The sequence below is a fragment of the Bos grunniens genome, chromosome X (assembly GCF_055505025.1).
Source record: "Bos grunniens cultivar Pamir isolate PY7600 chromosome X, Bosgru_T2T1.0, whole genome shotgun sequence".
NCBI classification, from domain to species: domain Eukaryota; kingdom Metazoa; phylum Chordata; class Mammalia; order Artiodactyla; family Bovidae; genus Bos; species Bos grunniens.
This window is the reverse complement of record NC_141194.1, coordinates 127728016-127745931: the sequence shown is the minus strand read 5'-3', so window position 1 is coordinate 127745931 and position 17916 is coordinate 127728016. Positions and strand designations below refer to the sequence as shown.

Below are 17916 nucleotides of genomic sequence, written 5' to 3'. Positions count from 1 at the left end.
CCTCAAGTTTGCTTCCTGTCATGCTCTACCATATGCCAAGTTTCAGCCACCCTGAGCCTCTCTGTTTCCCAAACATGCCTCTCTACCTGAGCATCTCTTTCCACTCCCAGAAATATATGGCAAAACCAATACAATATTGTAGAGTTAAATAAAATAAAATTTGAAAAAAGAGAATCTGCCTTCTAATACAAGGGACACTGGTCTGATCCCTGGTCAGGGAACTAAGGTTCCACGTGTCACAGGGCAGCTAAGCCTGAGCACAACTCGTGAGCCCTATGGGCTCTAGAGCCTCTGTGTTGTAACTAAGACCTGGTGCAGTCAAATAAACAGATAAATATGTATTTTTAAAAAGACTTAAAAAAAAAGTTGACAGGTTAAAAGTGTAATATTTCTGTATGGCAGAAACCAACACAATCTTGTAAAGCAATTATCTTTCAGTTAAAAATAAATACTTTTTTTTTTAAAAAAACAATAAATGGAAAAAATATAATTGCTTATTAAAAAAAAAAAGAAATAGCCTCCTTTCTTTTCTCTAATGAATTCCTGCACTCTTCTGTGAAGCGAGCTCCAACACCCTAGGCAGAATTATTTTCCTTGTCCTTTGAACTCCTATGAATCCTAACTTGTCCTGGCACTTACCTGTGGCCTAGTTCTCCCAACCTGGACTTTGAATTTCTAAAAGACAGGAAAATGTCTTATTTATCTTTGGATCCTCAGGGCCTAGCACAGGGCTTTCACGTATGGTAGGTGCTCATTAAATATGTTTAAATGCACAATTCAATGTGATCTTAAGATATAATGTGAATGTAAGATATGTTATATTCATTATCTAGCATATCTAGCATTTCAAGAGCCAATCAGGCTACAGATGGAATGGATAAATGAATTCTAAACATAATTCTCAAGCCTTATTTTCACACAGCTTTACATCTCTCTGTTCTTTCATCTCCCTCTTGTATGGTTCTTCATAAGCTTTGAGAAAAGACCAAAAAGGAGAAAATAGTCCTTCAAAAGACAAAGGGCCAAGACCAGCCATCTCCAAACTTTTTGGCACCAAGGACAAATTTCGTGGAAGACAGTTTTTCCATGGACATGGGTGGGGGTGATGGAGTGGGGTGTGAACGGTTCAGGCTGTAATGCAAGAGATGTGGAGTAGAATATGAAGCTTCACGCACATACCTCCTGCTGTGCAGCCCACTTCCTAAAAGGCTACAGACCACTATAGGTTGGGGACCCCTGGCCTAGACAAGTATCCAACCAAGCAAGAGTAAAATGTGCTGAATTCCTTGAACGTGATTGCCCTTCAGTTCAGTTCATTTCAGTTCAGTCGTTCAGTCATGTCTGACTCTTTGCGACCCCATGAATCACAGCACACCAGGCCTCCCTGTCCATCACTAACTCCTGGAGTTCACTCAAACTCATGTCCATCGAGTCGGTGATACCATCCAGCCATCTCATCCACTGTGGTCCCCTTCTCGTCCTGCCCCCAATCCCTCCCAGCATCAGGGACTTTTCCAATGAGTCAACTCTTCGCATGAGGTGGCCAAAGTATTGGAGTTTCAGCTTTAACATCGGTCCTTCCTATGAACACCCAGGACTGATCTCCTTTAGGATGGACTGGTTGGATCTCCTTGCAGTCCAAGGGACTCTCAAGAGTCTTCTCCAACACCACAGTTCAAAAGCATCAATTCTTCGGTGCTCAGCTTTCTTCACAGTCCAAATCTCACATCCATACGTGACTACTGGAAAAACAATAGCCTTGACTAGACGGACCTTTGTTGGCAAAGTAATATCTCTGCTTTTCAATATGCTATCTAGGTTGGTCATAACTTTCCTTCCAAGGAGTAAGCATCTTTTAATTTCATGGCTGCAATCACCATCTGCAGTGATTTTGGAGCCCAAAAAAATACAGTCTGACACTGTTTCCACTGTTTCCGCATCTATCTGCCATGAAGTGATGGGACCAGATGCCATGATCTTAGTTTTCTGAATGTTGAGCTTTAAGCCAACTTTTTCACTCTCCTCTTTCACTTTCATCAAGAGGCTTTTTAGTTCCTCTTCACTTTCTGCCATAAGGGTGGTGTCATCTGCATAGCTGAGGTTATTGATCTTTCTCCCGGCAATCTTGATTCCAGCTTGTGCTTCTTCCAGCCCAGTGTTTCTCATGATGTACTCTGCATATAAGTTAAATAAGCAGGGTGACAATATGCAGCCTTGATGTATTCCTTTTCCTATTTGGAATCAGTCTGTTGTTCCATGTCCAGTTCTAACTGTTGCTTCCTGACCTGCATATAGGTTTCTCAAGAGGCAGGTCAGGTGGTCTGGTATTCCCATATCTTTCAGAATTTTCCATAGTTTATTGTGATCCACACAGTCAAAGGCTTTAGCATAGTCAATAAAACAGAAATAGATGTTTTTCTAGAACTCTCTTGCTTTTGAGATGATCCAGCGGATGTTGGCAATTTGATCTCTGGTTCTTCTGCCTTTTCTAAAACCAGCTTGAACATCTGGAAGTTCATGGTTCATGTACTGTTGAAGCCTGGCTTGCAGAATTTTGAGCATCACTTTACTAGCATGTGAGATGAGTGCAATTGTGCGGTAGTTTGAGCATTCTTTGGCATTGCCTTTCTTTGGGATTGGAATGAAAACTGCCCTTTTCCAGTCCTGTGGCCACTGCTGAGTTTTCCAAATTTGCTGGCATATTGAGTGCAGCACTTTCACAGCATCATCTTTCAGGATTTGAAATAGCTCAACTGGAATTCCATCATGTCCACTAGCTTTGTTCGTAGTGATGCTTTCTAAGGCCCACTTGACTTCCCATTCCAGGATGTCTGGCTCTAGGTGAGTGATTGCCCTTAGTCATTCTTTATTATGAAAGTTCAGTTTCCCCAGCTAGATTTCAAGATGTTTGGAGTTATTTTGTTTGTTTCTTTAGTATGCTTATTAAATTGTTGTTGTTGTTGTTTAGTTGCTAAGTCATGTCTGACTCTTGGGCTTCCCTGGTGGCTCAGCAGGTAAAGAATCGCCTGCAAAGCAGGAGACACAGCAGATGTGGGTTCAATCCCTGGGTTGGGAAGATCCCCTGGAGGAGGGCATGGAAACTTATTCCAGTATTCTTGCCTGGAGAATCTCATGGACAGAGGAGCCTGGCAGGCTTTAAGAATACTGGAGTGGATTGCCATTTACTTCTCCAGGGGATCTTCCCAACTCAGGGATCAAACCCGTGTCTCCTGCATTGCAGGCGGATTCTTCACCACTGAGCCACTAGGGAAGCTCATGCTTATTACATTAGCTACTGATTTAATGACCATTTCAGTTTTTTGGGGGTAATGCCTATCACTGCTGCTGTTGCTGCTGCTAAGTCGCTTCAGTTGTGTCTGACTCTGTGCGACCCCATACACGGCAGCCCACCAGGCTCCCCCGTCCCTGGGATTCTCCAGGCAAGAACACTGGAGTGGGTTGCCATTTCCTTCTTCAATGCATGAAACTGAAAAGTGAAAGTGAAGTCGCTCAGTCGTGTCCGACTCTTAGTGACCCCATGGACTGCAGCCTACCAGAGTCTTCCATCCATGGGATTTTCCAGGCAAGAGTACTGGAGTGGGGTGCCATTGCCTTCTCTGATGCCTATCACTAAGTTTTGATAATGAGCTAAAACTGGCAAGGAAAAATGAAGTGATTTTAAGATCTTTGAGCCTTGAGAAGGGAAAGCTAGAGATAAACTGTTCTATTGATGTTCTTCTGCCCTGTATTTATGTTAATGGTTATTTTGTTCTGTTATGATATATAGAGACTTTCAATTAGTATAATTTTCAGACAAGATTCAATTGTCTGAATCTTTAAATTTAATTAGTGCTATTGATAGCATGCATCAGGCACTCAAGAAATACTTTAGGCCATTCAACATTGACTTAATGTTTAGAAATAATCAGAAACATTAAAGAAAACTTGACTTTTATCTTCTAAATTCGTTTGTGCCATCTTCTCCCAGTCATGCTTCTGTCAGTCACCTCCATCAAATCAAACAGGTAGGAAGTTTTGAAAAACGGACAGCTGTTCATTAAAAAAAAGTAAATTTTGTTTTTCTTTTCAAAATACCTATGGTCAAATAAATCTAAGTGAGGTCACAAGTGATTAAATTTTTAATTCCTCGAATGGTTTCTTTATTTTTTTTTCCCCCACGAATGGTTTCTTTAAAAAAAAAAAAATCCAAAACAACTAAGGAGACCTCTATTTATTTGGGTTACTAACTATTTTAATAAATTTATAGTTTCCTGAAATACTGCATACTCTTTTACCTTGAATCTAGCTTCTTCAAGGGATCTCAAAGATGATGAATGCTATATATGGAAATTAATTTTCAAGTTCATAATAGTCATAGTTTATCATAGTTTTCTTAATCCCAGATGCAGAAATTTTTTGACACATTTAATGATCTTTATGCTATCATTTTGTGTTCACTTCTCAGTGATCTGAGTTCAGGGACACATTCTATCTGTCTTATGTTGTATGTGTGTGTGTTTAATAGTAAAAGTATAATACAGAATGAAATCTTTGATTTTTCCAAGGCTTAGCCACAGAATTCAAAAGATTAAATCACCAGGATTTTTTTTTTCACCCAACTACAAGCAAACTTTTGTTCAAGTGGGGGAGCTTAACTGTTATTAAGCACTTATTATTCACTTAGCTCTATAATAGGTCCCATCTGTGGGCTCATTTCATCCTACAAGAAATTTACAAGGTCAGAAACCAAAGATGTTCAGCATTAACAAATATCAAGCCAAGACTTAGCCCAAAATTACTGAATTCTTTTACAGCTACTCTCACCAAGTTCCAGTGGCACAAAACCCAGACTGTCCTGTAACCCTAGGTTTTATTTCTCCAGCTCCTGCTTCCTCTCCCTCTCTCTCCCGCACCATGGCTTCCCTAGGCCCCACTTATCATCCACTTGCAAGAAAGTATGGTTTAAAGGATTCTTTTACTTTTTAATCGGAGAAGGCAATGGCACCCCACTCCAGTACTCTTGCCTAGAAAATCCCATGGACGGAGGAGCCTGGAAGACTGCAGTCCATGGGGTTGCTGAGGGTCGGACATGACTGAGCGACTTCACTTTCACTTTTCACTTTCATGCATTGGAGAAGGAAATGGCAACCCACTCCAGTGTTCTTGCCTGGAGAATCCCAGGGACGGGGGAGCCTGGTGGGCTGCCGTGTATGGAGTCGCACAGAGTCGGACACGACTGAAGTGACTTAGCAGTTACTTTTTAATGAATAAGATATTCTTTTGCTGTTTGTCTTTGTGCGTATGTAGCCATTTAAGACATTCTTAATGAAAGAACCTAAAGCTAGTAGTTAAAGTGACCTCTGGTTTATTTGTGCAGTTTTCTTTTCTTCCCCTAAATTAGACCAGATATTTAAAAATTGATTATATATTTCTATCTGATTATGAAGTTTGAAAATCAGGACTAATTCAACTGGTTATTAATATAAACTGTAAAGCAACTTACTTCTATAGTGGCAGATTATATATTATAAACATTTAAAATGAAACACAAGTGGTGATCATTTTTGTAATATATGGAAATATTGAATTGCTGTGTTGTACACCTGGAACTAACATAGCATTGTAGGTCAATTATACTTCAGTAAAAAATAAATTAAAACTTTTAAAATTTAAATAAAATTGTAAAACAAAAATTAAAACTAAAATAAGATGAAGCACAAGTAGATAATGAATGAAATGGGAAAACAGAAACAACACTAACTTTCAATCTGGGTGCTGACTGACTGGAAAATTAAGGGTTATTTTCAGCAGTTTAATGGTCTGATAAATATCTTAAGTTACATATTTCTTTACATGTCTTCTTTAACCATGACTTCTTTTTAGCTATTAAACTTAACCTTTTAGGTACAAAACAGAAATGTGTGTTTCTTGCCTCATTACATTTTGAACTTTCACTATGACATTAACAAAGGCAATTATTTAATTTCATTTCGTTTTTTAGTAAAATGGGGGAACTAATAGTAGCTACGTTATAGGATTATTGTGAGGATGAAAAGATTTAATATATGTGTGGTGCCTGGCACACTACATTAAAAGTTGTTTAATGGAAATTTTAAAACACACAAAAAAGAACCTCCATGTATTCAGTATCCAGCTTTAACTATTGATTACATTTTGTACATCATTTTTCAACTATCCCCTTTTATTTTGGGGGTAGGAGGGTGCTTTAAAGTATATCTCTGATATCTTTTTAACCTTAAATACTCTGTATGAATCTGAGGATGTTTTATTTCACATAAACACAATGCCATCGTCACATCTAATGGAGTTATTCTTTAATTTTATTGAATAACAAGTCCATGTTAAATTTTCCTGATTCTCCAAAAAATGCCCTTTTCAGTGATTCAAACATGTTCCAGCCATGATCTTTTAGGTTACTTTTATTTAAAACAGCCTTCCTCTCCTGATTTTGTTCCATGCCACTTACTTACTGAAGAAACAGGCCATTTGTCTTATGAAAAGCCCCACATTTTGATTCTGCTTCCAGGTGCCAGTGTTTGATATACTCTTTTATTCCTTGTATTTCCTACAAACTGATTGGACTATACTTGCATTTATTTTAAAATAAGCACACAGTCCCAAGTTAATATTAGGTTCTGGGTCAACATTTAAGTAAGGGTATGGTTTAAGTTACCCTTTTTCTAGTAGGCAGTTAATGGGCAATTTCTCCTTGACTCTAGTTGTTAGTTGTTTTCTAGGCATTAGAGAGCTTGAGAACATCAAGTGAGAAGTTAATTTTCTTTTTTTTTCAGCTCTGAGATATAATTAACATATAACATTGTGTAAGCATAAGGTCTATAATAATTTGATATATATATATATATTGCAAACCTGTCAGTCCTAAAGGAAACCAACCCTGAATATTCATTGGAAGGACAATGCTGAAGCTGAAGCTCTGGTACTTTGGCCACCTGATGTGAAGAGCTGACTCATTGCAAAAGACCCTGATGCTGAGAAAGATGGAAGGCAAAAGGAGAAGGGGATGGCAGAGGGATGAGATGGTTAGATAGCATCACTGACTCAATGGACATGAATTTAAGCAAATTCCAGGAGATAATAGAGGACAGACAAGCCTGGTATGCTGTAGCCCATGGGGTCACAGAGGTGGACGTGACTTAGAGACTGAATAACAACAAAGCAATGACATTAGATTTCTGTGATTTGGTTTTGAGTTTTCCTTGGAACCTGCAAAGTACCTACTGTCTCTTACTTCTCTAAGGGAATAGCTTAACTTGTTTTAAAGAAACTTAATTTGATCTTAGTTTGCAAATTGTTTTATTCTTTCAACAAGAATTCATTGAGGAATGTGCCACTGGGCAACTAAAATCTCTCAGGCATACTCTCCTTCAGAGAGCAAAAGTGGGTGACTTACTATTTTCTTTTTAGATACTAAGGGACTGAAAACCAACTTCAGTGCTCAAGTGCAGCAAATCTCCTTAACCTAGGTTTCTACCATACAGTACTGTTTGCCCTTGACAGTTACATAGCTTTTGACCTTTTATCCTTATTTTAACAATCTTATTTTATTATAAACTATCTCATATCCATTTGAGAAATTGGCAAGATATAAATAATAGAAGTGTCCACCCACTTTTACTAACGATCCTAAAATAGTTGATGTTGGGGAATGCTCCAACTTTCAATGGGAAAAACAATATGCAAAATTCTGTCCTACTTCTGGGAAAACTTACTCTTTACTTGTGAATTGAGTGAATTACAAAATACTTTGAGCTTCTCACTATACAAAAGCATCTAAATAAATGTTAAATGGAAGAACTATACTAACAATTACATTTTGTTGAAATGTGATTCCATTATTTTAAAAGACTGATTAACTTCTTAAACTTCCTTTCCCAATTTCCCTCATTTTCCATAATGGCATCAAATAGTCTCCCAGTTTTAAGACTCAGAGCTATAGGTTCATCTTCAGTTCTTCCTTATTTTTCGACTGTATCCTATTAAGCATCTAATCCTATTAATTCTTCCTTGACAATATCTTCTCTGTTCCCATTACTACTTTATTCTGTCCCTTGGGTCTAGATTACAGTAATAATATTCTAATTATATTCTAATAGATTTCCTACCTCTGCTAGTTTAGTCTGACTTCCACAATCAACACCAAAGTAGCTTTTTAAAAAATCAACATTATTTCACCTTTTTCTCTCCTGTGTAAAAAGTTAGAATGCTTCCCATTACCTTTTGAGTACTAATAAGAAGAGATAGGCTGTATTGAGCACTTACTATGTGCCAGACCTTTTAACAGGAACTGTATAACCACCTCATTATCCTTATTATTAGCATTATCATCTTCATAGGATCAAGAAACTGAGGCTCAGGTTAAGCTGTTTGCCTAAGGTCACACAGGTAGTAAGTTATAGAGCTGGGATTTGGCTCAATTCTGTTTGGCTCCAGAATCTGAGGTCCTAACAACTATGCTATTCTGCCCAAACTCATTAAATTCAAAATCTTCAATTATTTAAGATTCTATAAATCTGATGCTCTCTTACCACTCCAGGTTTCTTTCTTGTTTATAGTGCAAATTCTTATCCAGCCAAGCTAGTCTCACTATTCTCCAATCTGCATATTCTTTCTCTCCTCTAAACCTTTGTTCATATGATTCCTTCTGCTTTTTGGTATCATATCCAAAAAATCATTGCCAAATGGCACAAAGATTTTGCCCTATTTTTTCTCATTTGTTACCTATGCTTTTGGTGTCGTATCCAAAAAATCATTGCCAATGACTAAGTCCAATGACACTAAGTCCAATGACACTAAGCTTTTGCCCTATGTTTTCTTCAAAGAGTTTTATAGTTTTATGTTTAGGTCTTTGGTCCATTTTGAGTTAATTTTTGTATATAGTGTAAGAAAGAGTTCAACTTCATTCTTTTGTATATGGATGTTCAGTTTTCCAAGCACTATTTACTGAAAAGATCATTCTTTCCCCCTTTGAATGGTGTTGACATCCTTTTGAAAATCAATTGACCATATATCCAAGGGATTTTTTTTAGGCTCTCTCTATTCTATTTCATTGGTCTGTATGCCTCTCCTCATGCCAGAACCACACTGTTTTAATTACTGTAGCTTTGTGTAGTGACTTTTGAAATCAGGTAATGTGAGTCCTCCAAAGTTTATTCTTCTTTCTCAAGATCATTTTTATATTTCTTCAAAAAATGTCATTGAGGTTTTGATAGGCATTACCTTGCATCTGTAGATCACTTTGGGTAGTATTGCCTTTTTAACAGTATTGTCTTTTAATCCACAAACACAGGATGTCTTTCCATATGTGGGTTATTTTTAAAGTAACTATTTATGTGAAAAACACACACTATAAAAAGGTCAAACAATATGGTAAAGTACAGAGAAAGACATTAAAAGACACTTGCTTCTTGGAAGAAAAGCTATGACCAACGTAGACAGTGTATTAAAAAATAGAGACATTACTTTACCGACAAAGGCCCATATAGTCAAAGCTGTGGTTTTTCTGGTAGTCATGTATGGATGTGAGAGTTGAACCATAAAAAAGACTGAATGCCAAAGAATTCATGCTTTTGAGCTGTGGTGTTGGAGAAGATTCTTGAAAGTCTCTTGGACTACAAGGAGATCAAACCAGTCAATCCTAAAGGAAATCAGTCCTGAATATTCATTAAAAGGACTGATGCTGAAGCTGAAGCTCCAGTACTTTGGCCACCTGATGCAAAGAGCTGACTCACTAGAAAAGACCCTGATGCTGGGGAAGATTGAAGGCAAGAGGAGAAGGGGACAATAGAGGATAAGATGGTTGGATGGCATCACTGATTCAATGGACATGGGTTTGAGCAAGCTCCGGGATTTGGTGAAGGTCAGGGAAGCCTGGCGTGCTTCAGTCCATGGGGTCGCAAAGAGTCAGACATGACTGAGTGACTGAACAACAACAACAACAACAGAGAAAGACAAAACAAATTGCTACGAACCTCACTACACATTGATAAGGGCTGCTAACTTTTGGAAGAAGGCAATGGCAACCCACTCCAGTACTCTTGTCTGGAAAATTCCATGGACAAAAGAGCCTGGTGTGCTCCATAGGGTCACAGAGACACGATTGAAGCAACTTATCACAGCATAGCACCTGAAGAATGAATAGATAACCTCTGGAGGCTGTCATTTTTCATGTTTTGTTACTAAAACAATTTTTAGAGGCTGTTAGAGTCCTTTAACTAACTCAGTTCTAATTACTTTAAGTGTTGGTATGAGTGAGTGAGTAAATCTCCAAGTGTGTTAGGAGGAAGAAAGAAACATGTAATATAACTTTACTTGTGTCTTGGAAAAGAAAAGGGCATATTTTAAAGTCCTGAATTGTGCAGTCCTGATTTTGTCCATGTAAAAAAAATCTATAAACATTTTTATAGCTGTTTATTTTTGCTGTCCCATTTGTATCTTAGTTTTAACCAAATCTTCTTTGATCCTTTCCTGGACAAGTACTGTAATTTTTGATAATAAAGCACGGGTCAAATCCAAAGAGAAAGATTGAAATTTAGGATTTGTGTATATATTAAGTATTGCTCAATGTTGAGTACCCACATTCTAGGTCTTTTTGGAAGTGTGAGGGAAACCCCTCATCAGGTATGTAGCTCTCTTTCCCCAAAGGCAAGAGTTTCCTTTGCTTATTGAAGTGAATCTTGGGTTTCCTGCTTGCTTTAAGATGATGAGAGCTCCACGGTACAACCACTAATGCAGTAAGGATTCCCTTCCCCATGCCATATCTGTCACCCTCAGTATTTGATAAGTAAGCAATAGGTGCTACAGTTGTTCACTGCTTTCTGCTTATACAGAAGAACAACGAGGTACAGAAACCATCCTCTGCAAACTGCACTGATTTAATTCCAGCATCTGCAGCAGTTTCCCTCACCGAGGTGACTGGCAAGGTAAGAAAGGAGTGTCTAAAAGTCTGTGTCCCTTGAAATATTTGTAAGACTTAAATGTTTCACTTTTGAGGGATATATTTTGCTATAGTATGTCTGATTCTAAATGATAGTTCTCCCTTCCTTTTCGTTTCTTAAACTATTATCTACGTATTACAAAAGTCACCAACTTTTAGGTACATGATTTGATTAATTTTGGTAATTGTGTACAATCTTGTAACTGTAACCATAATCAAGATATAGAACAATTTTCACACTCTAAACAGTTTCCTCATGATCTTTTGCACTTGATCTCCTTCCCCACTACCTCCACCCACTCTGGGAAACCACTGATCTGCTTTCTGAGAAAAGTGGTGGTTTTAAAACCTCTGTTCCAATTCGGTGTTAGCAATGTTTTTCTCCATCACTACAAACTTGTGTGAGATGCACTGGCTTGCCTCCAAGTCCTATTCCTAGTCCTATGCAATGATTTACAATGTAAGTTTCTATTGTATGAAAATACTAAATTGCTTATAAAACAAGAATTTGGGAAAACTTAAAAGAAATTACACCGAGTTCAATCCCTGGCTGGGAAACTAAGATCCTGAAAGCCACAAGGTACAGCACCCCCCCAAAAAATATATATAGATCCAGTTTCCATGACAACCGAAAAAGTAATGTCAATGCCATTGTTTTGTTTTATCATTTTGTGTTATTGAAATGAATCAAGTGACTAAGAACATGTGAGAACATGTGAACATATGAAGAATCAGTAATTCATTAAGACTGTCTGACATAGTTTTCCTCTGACTCAGCTTGTTCATAAGGATCAGAGTTAACTCTTAAATGAACTTTTAACAACCATACCCTCTTATTCATCCATGATTTTCACCTGGACTCAAGGCAGGTCAGAGCCAGGACTGTGTGTCCTTCTAGCTTTTCCCCCCACAACTTGGGAAAATCCTGAATCCTTATAAATTACAAGTCAGTTTGCTGTCCTGAGGCTTTCCTGTTTTTACCTACATTTAGAGACAAACAATGAAATCATGTATTGTGGGATACTATATAAAGTTCTCTTTTAGTGTATATCTTTAGATCTGTTATAATGAAATAGTCACAGCTGATCTTATTCAAATGTTTTCTTATAATGATTATGATAATTTTATTTTAGAAGAAGTCAAAGTGCCGCCAGTACTATTAGATCAAGTGTCCTTGGCCCATTAAAAGGAAAAGGTACTTTTATCTACCAACAGAAATAACTTATTATTTTTACAAGATATCATATAAAATCATGTATTATACATAAATTCATTTAAAAGGATTTAGTTATTTAAAATATATTTGATAAATTACTAGAGGCCATTTGTCTTACTTAAATGAAACTATATGTAAAGACATTTTGAGAGCTATCAAGTGCCATATAAATGTGAATTGAAAACCTCAGTTCCAGTTTAGTCAACTAGTTGCCTTAAATACCTTCTGAAACAAGAAGGGGAATGAATAAACAGACTGAGTCAGTTATCAAGTATTCTGCTGAATCTCAACCCCTGCGCTGCCCTGCCACCACACATACACATTAATATCGTATGAATAAGTTGACACAAATTAGATCCACTTACAACACTAAAAAATATATACTAATGTGTATGTCATTTGATGATTAACTTGTTTATGTGGGCTATTTTTGGTTAAATATATGGAAAATGACCCACCTACTCAGTAATAAAAGGATAGGGAAAGAGCAGCAGTTTTGTGTTTTTTTTTTTTTAAACTCCTGCAGTCCTGGATCCCATTTCTCATCCCTGACTCACTAAGCTATTTATTTCCTTTTTTTTTCTTGATATAACTACTGAATTATAGGCTTAGTACAAAGTTTAACTATAATAGGGAGGGGAAATGGATAAATGGGAAAGGAGAGTAAACTTAAAAATGTATATTTGTGAAAAATCTATTAACATGGGAAAGAAGAAGGAGAAAGAAGAGGAAATGGAAGGGGAGAGGTAAAGGAAGAAGGAGGAACGTAAAACTAGAGAAAAGGAAACTTAAATGGATTTCAGTGTTCCATGCATTTGGCATAAATTAGTGGCAGTCTTCCTAACAACATAACAAACTCAGCGTGTTCTCATTTTGTTCTAAGACTTAGAAGAGAATGGCTTCCCTAGTGGCTCAGCAGTAAAGAATCCACTGGCCAATACAGGAGACATGTGTTCGATCTCTGGGTCAGGAATTTCCCCTGGAGAAGGACGTGGCAACCCACTCCAATATTCTTGCCTGGGAAATCCCATGGACAGAGGAGCCTGGCGGGCTACAGTCCATGCGGTCACGAAAAGGTCAGACACAACTTAGTGACTAAACACACACAATAAGTTATAAACTTGATCATCAGTTTTACTCACATTCAGACCTGGTTATCATGTTAATGTGTAACACTTTCTTCAAAGTCAAGGTTTTGACAATGCAGTTTTCTGTGATTAAATGCTTTCCATAGTATTGAAAAAATATATTTGTTCATTGTATGCTACAAAAAAATCCATCTACTTAGTTCATTGTGTATGTTTAGCAAAATAAGGATAGCAATAACTTGAAGTTTTAAAATAAGGAATGAGGTTAAATTATGATATGTCCTTAATACATAGCTTTATAAACACATGTAGAATTTAGTTAATAATGAGAAAAATTATAATCATAAAAAAGTAGATTACATATCACATTATTTAAAGTGCAAATCCAATTTTGTTTAAAAAAAGCAATCACGTATACACACATATTCAGGAACTACTGAAAACAGTGATCTCTGGATAATTGCAATGTAAACATTTTTCCTTTTGTTTTTCTTTTATAAATTAATTGCAATGAAAAGTTTTACTTTTGCAGTTGAAAGCATAATAAACACATTAGATAAAATATATCTACCTTGATGTGCATTCTTTGTCATAGGTGAAATGACATCTCAACACCATCCAGAGAGAATTTTCCAAGACACAACCAACATGCTTTCTTCTGATACTAATCCCAGTGTTTGATAGGAATGTTTGGTAAGTATTAACATGAGACTTTGAGCATTCATTGGCCACTTTTGGTTTTTCAGTCTACTTTGGCTATTGTACATATTCAAAAGTGTGGTATATTATGAAATATTTTTAGTAAGTTTTATAAAATGACTATCCCAAATGGATACTGTTAACTTTAGTTCTTCTACCCAACACTTAGTATATGGTAGACACATTTTTAGAAGTGGGCTTTTGGCGTTAGATTAAGAGGTATTAGAGAAATATTAATACATAAAAATGCAAGCTTGGGAAAGAGTCATCTGCCCATCTTTTCTACCTTGGATTTTTGTGTACTTTTTTAGGCTGAGCATATGATTTAAAAGTGTGCCAAGAAAGCAACTTTTAATAATCAAAATGGAAAATACAGAGAAGGGATTTTTATTATCATTACTGTTGGTTTTGTTTCACTCCTCTTATGAAACTGCTCCTGTAACCAGTGCCAATCCCTTGTTCATTTTGCATTCATTTGTACACAAAGCGCAGAGATCTCTTGAATTCTGTTATCAATGAGTGGCATTTTCTTTTCCTAATCTATCCTCAGATGTTCTTGATAGAAACAGCAGTAGTGCAGGATCATCTCAATTCACCAGCGAAAATCAGCACTGTCGCAAACTCTCCTGTGTTGCCTTCTGATTCTAGTTCTCCATTGTAATTGATGAACTTTCAACTAAATGATTCACTCATCCCAAGACTTTCTCCCCAATGGAGAAACACACATGCACTCACTTGCTTGATCTCTCTCTCACACTCATACACATGTTGGATCAGTAACAGAATTGTCTGTGATATAACTGACTATTTCTTATTTATCTTTTTTTCTCAATTTCCTAAAATTCTGTTTACAGAACTTGCATATCTAATTCCTGTGTATGCTCTTAAAAGCAACGTAGTGATTCATGTTGATGTATGGCAAAACCAATACAATATTGTAAAGTAATTAGCCTCTGATTAAAATAAATTTAATTAAAAAAAAGGCAACATAGTAATACTTTCAAAGATACTTTCCAAACAAGATGTATCTTGAAGATACAATCATACATCTTCAGGTTGCTAATATATAGAAACATCCTGCGCCTTGACTTTAAAAAAAAAAAAATTGAGAGCTCTATTTATGTGAATAAAAAATAAATAAAATTTACATTCTAATGAAATATAATTGTTCCATTAATCAACAGGTAAAATGATTTTGAAAATTATGTGCTGAATATTTATGCTAGTTTTTTTTAATATTTTCAGTAATTGCTAGTTTCCATTCTGTAAAGAAAAATCATCTATCAAAAGCAGTTTTAAAAACTAAGCTAGTTATACTGTACTGATCCAAGGATTGCCAATTTTTCACATGAATCCTTGGATGTTTAATTTGTTGCGAAGAAATATGTAGGGGAGGCAAGATGAATGGAAGCTAATTGACTAGCAAGAAAATTATATGTAATTGGGGCCTCACTCAATTTGTACTTAACCTGATTATCCGTGATCAATTTTGTATTCTAATTAAGTGTGAAAAAAGACAATGTGGATAAATTGTGGTCTTTTGCATTCTATGAATTACCTTGTATTCATCATCATGACTACTGATTTGATTAAATTGAGTAAATTGTCTAACGGGCTTAATATGTTAGGGCTTTTCTGCAAGAATCATGCGCTTCCAGTTATTCCCAAAGGGTTATAAAGATTTGTTTAAAACCCAATTTTCTCTTCAAAAGTCTTAAGGATCTTTTAAATAAGAAAAATCATCTGTTAAAAATTTTAAATCTAAAGTAAGTGCTCTAAGTAATTGGGGCTAGTATTAGCATTTTGAAAAATAGAAATGTGTTATATCTTCATGAAATGAAGTTGAGAATTGGTTTAAATTTCCTCAGCTAATGAAGGTAGAAATGGCTATCTAAAATATTTGTTAAATGTTTTTCTTTGTCATTAGAAATAGTCAGAATGATTGAAATCTGATGTACGCGTATCCCACGTGGGAAAAAGATAGGCATCAAGAACCTTTTGTCAATGGCCCTGATGGAATTGATTAGAATGGATATATATTGTGTCTGTGTTGGGGGAAGGGCAGATTCTATTCACCTATGGATAAATGAAACTGAATATTTCTGAGATGACTGGGATCATCCTGAAGCTGGGATAGGATTCTACAAATCGACTAAGGACACGTGAATTATGAATATTGCCTTTGTTATTTACCTTCTTGCCAGACATTAGTTGATGAGTTGTGAACATATAAGGGGGCTCTCACAGAATGAGGTATGATTCCAGTGATGTTACTTGCTGAAATTATATATTGACCAAAAAAAGGTCCCCATGCATTATTTGACACTTCAGCCAAAAAAAAAAAGAGTTTTTCAGAATGATCAAAGACTAAGGATAGAGAAAGTAAGCAATGGGGGTGAGACTGTAACACACTGTGTGAGGAACTTTCACCCAGAAATCTTGGTGATCTTGACTATCTCATCCTAATACACTTTTTTTCAACTCAGACAATTTCTTTCACTCTATTTTCTTAGTTTTTATTGTTTTAGTTGAATCCTAGGGTGCCACAACTCACTATAATATGCTCAGAATTGAGGACCTTGTGGTTGGTTTTCCATTCTATTACCTTTGAACTTGTATATTGGGAGGCTCCATTTCTTAAATGATTTTCCATTTATTAATTTTCAGATCAAAGCAATTCTAAGTTTTACATGAGATATTTTGTAGTTAAGTTTTAAAAATTATAATAAGACTATGTTTTGTAATTCTAAACATGCCGAGGAACTGCCATACCAATTTTCCACAGAGAAGGACATGTACTGGTTTCTTACGGCTATAATAACACAGTACCACAAACTGGGTAGCCCAAAATAATAGAACTGGACTATATCTGTATTATAATAAGACTATGTTTTGTTATTCTAAACATGCCGAGGAACTGCCATACCAATTTTCCACAGAGAAGGACATGTACTGGTTTCTTAGGGCTATAATAACACAGTACCACAAACTGGGTAGCCCAAAATAATAGAAATGGATTATATCTGTAGGGACCCTATTTTCAAATAAGGTCACATTAAGAGGCGCAGGGAGTTAGGGAGTTAGAACTTCACCATTATCTTTCTGTGGACATGATTCAACCCACAACAGGATGGTTTTGGAATTTTTTATTGTTCCAATTTTTTAAATTAGTTTTTTAAATCACCTATCTTATAACTCATCTTTAAAAGTGTAAGAACAAGAGGTGATCATATTGTACATGTGTTTGTATGTCTTCCTATACATTTATATATATATATATAATTATAAATATATATTTATATATAAATATATAATTATAAATATATATTTATATAAATATAAATTTATAAATTATAATTGTAATTGTAATATTTAATATAATTTATAAATAATATTTTAATTTTAACATTTAAATAATATATAAATTATAAATAAATATTAATGTATAAATATAATGTATATAATATATTTAAATATATTATAAATATATATTATAAATATAAATATGCTAGTTTTCACATTGTCAGTAAGAGGATAAATAAAAGTAGAAATATGTTTTTCAAATATTTTAAAAGCATCATTTTTAATCCTTAAATGTGTTCATGTTCAATCACATATTCCTATTTTACTTATAATCTTCTAAAAGAGCAGCACTCAAGTTTATCCTAACATGAAAGCTCATTGCAATAATAAGTTAGATTCTCAGATCAGGAAAAAGATATGGTTCTTCGAATTTTTAATGACTAAATAAACTAATCGAGTTTGCAATATCAAGTATATTCAATAAGTATTGAATATTTTCTGTGTACACAAACTATACTTAAAACTGTATATGAAAATGAGTGAGATACCTTTCCTATTGTCAAGCAGGATAAGTGAGAAAATAATGATACAAGGTAGTCTAAGATAGTATGACCATAAATACACATATGAAAAGA

The 17916-nt window shown here is 35.6% G+C and overlaps 1 protein-coding gene across 10 annotated transcripts in view; it reads left to right on the top strand.

Annotated features, from left to right (window-relative positions):
• The window catches only part of LOC147341371 (PABIR family member 1-like), a 66989-nt gene that overhangs the window by 27135 nt on the left and 21938 nt on the right, over positions 1-17916 (top strand). For 6 of the 10 annotated variants that reach the window (XM_086389223.1, XM_086389221.1, XM_086389215.1 and 3 more), the window contains 3 exons: positions 10869-10961; positions 12109-12170; positions 13875-13972. In XM_086389223.1, the coding sequence (XP_086245349.1) occupies positions 10869-10917 (49 nt within the window). In that variant the 3' untranslated portion in view covers positions 10918-10961; positions 12109-12170; positions 13875-13972. The remainder of the gene's footprint in view (positions 1-10868; positions 10962-12108; positions 12171-13874; positions 13973-17916) is intronic. The other 4 variants (XM_086389224.1, XM_086389222.1, XM_086389217.1 and 1 more) reach the window with 1 other exon arrangement.